This window comes from Lupinus angustifolius, chromosome LG14, assembly GCF_001865875.1.
Source record: "Lupinus angustifolius cultivar Tanjil chromosome LG14, LupAngTanjil_v1.0, whole genome shotgun sequence".
Lineage (NCBI taxonomy): Eukaryota > Viridiplantae > Streptophyta > Magnoliopsida > Fabales > Fabaceae > Lupinus > Lupinus angustifolius.
The window spans coordinates 12,616,813-12,622,948 of NC_032022.1; the positions used below are offsets into that span (position 1 = coordinate 12,616,813).

The window sequence follows — 6,136 nt, forward strand, 5'->3', positions numbered from 1 at the left end:
TGTGAATCAATTCAAGAAGTTTGCTACTTCTTGTGGCTGGGTTCTTTGATATGTGTTTAGTTTGTTTTCCTTTAATACAATCTAAACATACATCCCAATTGCCATAATCCAAATAAGGCAAAATCTTATTTTTCGTTAACCTCATTATTCTTTCTTTGGATATATGGCCTAATCTTTGATGCCACAAGTAAGCAGAATTCTTATTAAAACTTTTAAGCTTGCTACTAACATCATGCTCAACATTAAATAAAGATTCCTTAAATTTAAAATCAAGATTGAAGCAATATAAACCATTCATTAATGTACCAGAACCGAAATAGTACGAGTGTTTATACAAATTAAAAACAGAATGCCCAATCTTAAAATTAAAACCTAAACAATCCAGCCTAGCAACAGAAACCAAGTTCCTAGCACATTCAGGAACATAAAGACACTTTTCTAGATCTAAATAGTTTCCACTATCTAGGATCAATCTGTATGTTCCAATTCCATGAACTTGTGCCTTCATTCTGTTCCCCATGTAAAGAAACTTCTCAGTTTCCTGGGTTCGGATTGAAAGGAATCCCTGCATAATATGCGACACATGAGTTGTTGCACCAGAGTCTAACCACCAAGTATTATTAGGAACTTCAATAAGAAATGATTCATCTATAACGGAAACAAAATGTTTACCTTTCTTTTCGAACCACTTCTTTCTTTTAGGGCAATCCTTCTTATAGTGCCCATTCTTCTTACAGAAGAAACACTTCATTTTTTTTATGGATTTTCCCTTCTTTAATGGGGACCTTTTCCTTCCCCTTTCCTTTGTTCCTATTGCTTGGCCTGAATCTGCTGCTGGTGCTACCTGGCTCTTGAATGGTCATGTGAATGGAGTCATTCTTAATTTTCTTTAGCCTCCCCTCCTCCTGAACGAGCATGGCCTTTACTTCCTGAAAATTCCATTTTTCCTTTATGGTGTTGTAATTCACCTGGAATTGGCCAAACTCAATAGGAAGGGAGTTTATGATGAACTGTACTAAGAATGCTTCTGTCACCTCCATTCCCATACCTTTCATTTTCGCAGCCAGATTTGACATACTGGTTACATGATCATGAATGGGCTGCGACCAATCAAACTTCTTGGTCGTCAGCTCTGTCATGAGGTTTCCCACCACAGACTTATCAGTAATGTCTGATTGGGAGTACTCCTTGATCATTCTCATAAATTCCCTTGCATTATTTGTCTTAGGCATAGATGGCTTGACATTGTCAGAGATTGACATTCTCATCAAGTTAAGACTCAACCTGTTTGACCGCTCCCAAACCTCAAAAAGAGTCTTGTTTGCCTCCGAGCTGGTCTTAGTTATGGTTAGTTCACTATCCATAATGATAGCCAAGTTCAACTCCATTACACCCAGTGAGAACTGGATCTGTTCAGACCAATCAACATAATTCAGTCCATTGAACTTGACGCATCCGTTGCCTAAGGCGAAAGCATTGAATGAAGCTGGAAAAAGACATACTCACTCTTTAATGCTTTGAATAAACTTTATGGATTCAAACTATACTATACTTTTATTCATGCACTTAATTTATCTTTGAATAAAATTTAAATGCATTAAACCTTTATTAATGATGCCTAATATTATTCTTTAATGGGTAATTAATCATACTCCTTAAACATGCAGGTTATCTTTGGATAAATGTGCACAAACAAGTATTTTTTAAAACTTTAACGTCACTAAATACATGCAATAATCCACCATTGGGTGATCAAGATATGCATTATAATTAATGAACAAACCCAATTTATTATCCTCATGACATCATAATCTTAATTACAAGCAATGATCCACCTTAGGGTGATCATAATATGCTTCGTAATACCATTTTCACTGTTTCTCCCTCGCCCAAGCGAGGGAGCTGTTTCGCTCAAGCGAGGGTCTCGCCCAAGAGAGAAATTCTCGCTCAAGCGACAAAACATTGATCATTACTGTTTCTCTCTCGCCCAAGCGAAAGAGAGTCTCGCCCAAGCGAGAGATCCTTGCTTAAGCGAGAGGTCCTCGCTTAAGCGCTAATTCAGGACCAAAAATTTTCGTTACTGTTTCTCTCTCGCCCAAGCGAGGTTATCAGTTATGGAAACGTTCGCAGATTCATGATTATTAACATACAATCATTCATAAAATTTTTGTTTACATATACAGACATGCATTCATCAATTAATTCCAGAAATACAAGAAATGTCATAATGTCCCTAACCTTGCGCTCTGATACCATTTGTTAGTGCTTTTAAAACTTTTAGAGAAACTTTATGTTGAGTCTTTAATGGTTCACAAGAACCCTTAATTTAGGATCTTGACACTATGACATTTACATGTGATTAAGTGTTAAAGAAATACCTGGTTCCATTGCTATCCTTTGTTGGCACTTTCTTGTTGCCTTTTGTTTTCACCTCTCCTTCTTCCCTTTATGAGTTCCTTGATTAGGAACTCAGATTTCTTCCTTCTATTCTATAACAATGCGCTAGACTAGCTTTTATGTTCAGAATGGAATTCCTTATATTCAGAATGGAATTGTCACACCTAATGTGCATGTTATGAGGAGTTATATATAATAAAAACTGCCCATGAAGTGAGAGGGGAGGGAGTTGACAAAACCCCCACTAATCTGATCATTTAATTACCAACCATTATCACATTAGGCACTTTCATTCAGATTAGTAACTTTCAAGCACATGGACCACATTGATTATTAAATTAATCTAACAAATTGTGTTCCTTCATCCAATTGCTAATGTTTTTTCATATATATACATGTGTGTGTTCATGAAGTAAAAGGAAGCAATCTTCATTTTGTATAATTATTTTATGAGTGTATATATAAGTTTAAAGGTATTATGGTTGTTGCATATGAGAGTATTGAGATTGATGACAACCCAATTGAGCAAGTCAGGCTCACGGTTTCAATCAAGGATGACCGTACGCAACCAGCACTAACATTCAGAACATGGGTTCTGGGGCTAGCATCATGTGTGCTTCTTGCATTTGTGAACCAATTTTTTGGCTACAGAACCAACCCTTTAGGCATTTCATCTGTAGCAGCTCAATTGTAACCCTTCCACTTAGGAAACTAATGGCTGCAACACTACCAACTAAAAGCATTCATGTCTCATTGACCAAATGGTCCTTTTCCTTGAATCCAGGGCCATTCTCTATGAAAGGACATGCCCTTATCACTATCATTGCCAGTTGTGGCTCTAGTGGTGTTTATGCAATAGGTATCATCACTATTGTTAAGGCTTTCTATCATAGGAGTATCAATCCTACTGCTGGTTTTATGTTAGCTCTATCAACCCAAGTGAGTGATTGATTAATTATAAGCTTGTTTTCAATTTAAGGTTATTCAAATAAGGTAAACCTTTTGAATTGTACTCTTCAATTTATAGTTGCTTGGATATGGATGGGCTGGGATATTCAGAAAATTTCATGTTGACTCCCCATACATGTGGTGGCCTGCAAACCTTGTGCATGTCTCTTTATTCAGGTATTGTTTAATTGATATTAAATACTTTATATATAATTTATCCATTGGTATTGGAATGAGTAAAAGAGATTATAACTAATAATTAGCACATTTAATTTAGAAATACTTTTAAATATCTATTTGAGAAATTCTTTTATACATACTATTATTGATTAAATAACTTTAAAAGAGTACTTAGAACCATCAATTTCAATGATAATTGACAGATTTTTGAGTTGATTGAGGACTTTATCATCACAATATCTTTCATTCAGACTTCCACTCAAGCATGTTTAGTTTTGTGACAAAGCACAACATAGGCATGATTTTATAGAACTGTTTGGGATGATAGGTTACATTTGTCATTGACAAATACTTGTTGAATGATCACAGGACATTTCATGAAAAAGAAAAAAGGCCAGTAGGAGGATACACAAAGCTGCAATTCTGTATCCTAGTATTTGTAGCAAGCTTTGCTTATTACATTATTATAGGCTACTTCTTCCAAGGATTATCAGCTATCTCCATTGTATGTTTGATTTGGAAAAATTCAGTAACAGCAAAATAGATTGGTTCTAGCATGTAAGGCCTCGACATTGGTTCATTTAGCCTTGATTGGAACGATGTTTCTGGCTTCTTAGGCAGTCCTTTAGTTGTGCCTGGTTTTGCTATCATCAATATGTTGGTTGGATATGTGGTGGTTATGTATCTTGTGATTCCCATTTTCTATTGGAACAATATATATGATGCAAAAAAGTTCCCTTTTGTTAGTTGTAGAACATTTGACTCTACTAGTGCAAGATATAATGTTACCAGGATCTTGAACACCAAACATTTTGACATTGATATAGATAGTTATAACAATTATAGCAAGCTCCATCTTAGTGTCATATTTGCATTAAATTATGGGTTGAGCTTTGCAACCTTTACTGCAACTCTTTCACATGTTTCTATAGATCTCTCTAATTTGTAATTATATATAACACTTGTGTGTGTATTCTGTTTTCTATTTGAAACAATCTAACTACTTATTATTGTGACTGTATTTAAAAGAACAATTTGGAACTTGGGGAATAAGACAACTAGTAGAACAATTAAAGGAGACAATGAAGGAGATGTGCATACAAGAATAATGAAGAAAAACTATGAGCAAGTTCCTGAGTGATGGTTTGTGAGCATTCTGACTCTAATGATTGTTATGTCCTAAGTAGCTTGTGAAGGCTTTGGAAAGCAACTACAATTGCCATGGTTGGGATTCTTACTCTCTCTAGGAATTGCATTAGTTTTTACCTTGCCAATTGGCGTTATTCAAGCGACAACAAACATGGTAATTTCTTGTAGTTAATGCCCCTTATCTTGCTTCCTAATTTTTTAGATTATTGCTTCATAATATATATATCCTTCTCAACATATAGTAACTTGTATGTGCAGCAAACAGGACTCAATGTTATCACAGAGTTGATAATTGGGTTCTTGTACCCCGGAAAACCCCTTGCAAATGTAGCATTCAAAACTTATGGGTACATCAGCATGGCACAAGCACTTGAATTTATTGGTGACTTCAAATTAGGCCACACTACATGAAAATTCCACCAAAATCTATGTTCATTGCACAGGTAACACATGCATGTATATTTTAGAACAGAGTAATTCTAAATCCTCCTGCCTAACTAAATAGAATAAAATCTACAAGGATTTGGTAGGAAAGTTCTTTACCAAATATAAAGATTCGCACACATGAAAAACATACATGAGTTAAATACTAATTTATTTCAATTTACTCAGCTGGTGGGCACAATAGTAGGTCCAACTGTCTAATTTGGCACAGCATGGCGGCTTCTAACATCTATCAAAAACATTTGTGATGAAACATTATTGCCAGAGGGTAGTCCATGGGGAGTAGTAGGGCCACAAAGAATGTTCACTAAGGATGGTGTTTACCCAGGGTTAAATTGGTTCTTCCTAATTGGTGTACTTGCACCAGTTCCAGTATGGCTACTTGCACGTAAGTTCCCTAACAATAAATGGATTGAACTCGTCAACATGCCAATTATCTCTGGTAGTGCTGGAGGCATCCCTCCAGCAAGATCAGTGAACTATCTATGGGGAATTGTTGGAATCTTCTTCAATTTGTATGTCTATAGAAAGTTCAAGGCATGGTAGGCTAGACATACTTACATCCTCGCAGCTGCTTTAGATGTTGATATTGGTTTTACTGGTGTCTTGCTTTATTTTTCCCTCCAAAACTATGATGTATATGAAAGTGTGCATGTCAAGAGGAACACTTTGGAAAGCTCTCCTTGAACGTCATGGTTTTGATGAGGACAACTTGTGTCTAAAAGTGCTTGAAGATCACCAACAAATCAACGTGCTTAAGTCTTTTATTTGGTACTAGGCTTAGACTAGATTCTAGTTTAAGTTGAGTCGAAGGCTTAGGGCACCTAATACATGTCTCATATGCATATATCTTTTAAATCATTTCATCCATGAGATATGTTCATTTCATAATATGTTCATGCATTACATAAATACATGTATATGTGCATTCTAGGCATAAAACTAAGTGTTAAACATGTATTATCTAAGTGCATAACATATTTGATGTTTTCTATTTGAAAATACACATTTTATTTAC

General features: G+C 35.5%; 1 protein-coding gene across 1 annotated transcript; it reads left to right on the forward strand.

Annotated features, from left to right (window-relative positions):
* On the forward strand, positions 2,894-4,069 carry LOC109326397 (oligopeptide transporter 1-like). The gene is made up of 3 exons (XM_019559083.1): positions 2,894-3,336; positions 3,425-3,522; positions 3,895-4,069. Exons 1-3 carry the CDS (start codon positions 2,986-2,988, stop codon positions 4,067-4,069), a joined length of 624 nt encoding a protein of 207 aa, XP_019414628.1. The 5' UTR covers positions 2,894-2,985.

Excerpts from the sequence above, each read along its gene's own strand:
- LOC109326397 (XM_019559083.1), top strand. The coding sequence starts at position 2,986 with ATGGGTTCTGGGGCTAGCATCATGTGTGCTTCTTGCATTTGTGAACCA. Across the intron at positions 3,337-3,424 it reads TGTTAGCTCTATCAACCCAA|TTGCTTGGATATGGATGGGC; the intron begins GTGAGTGATTGA and ends TTCAATTTATAG. Across the intron at positions 3,523-3,894 it reads GTGCATGTCTCTTTATTCAG|GACATTTCATGAAAAAGAAA; the intron begins GTATTGTTTAAT and ends GAATGATCACAG.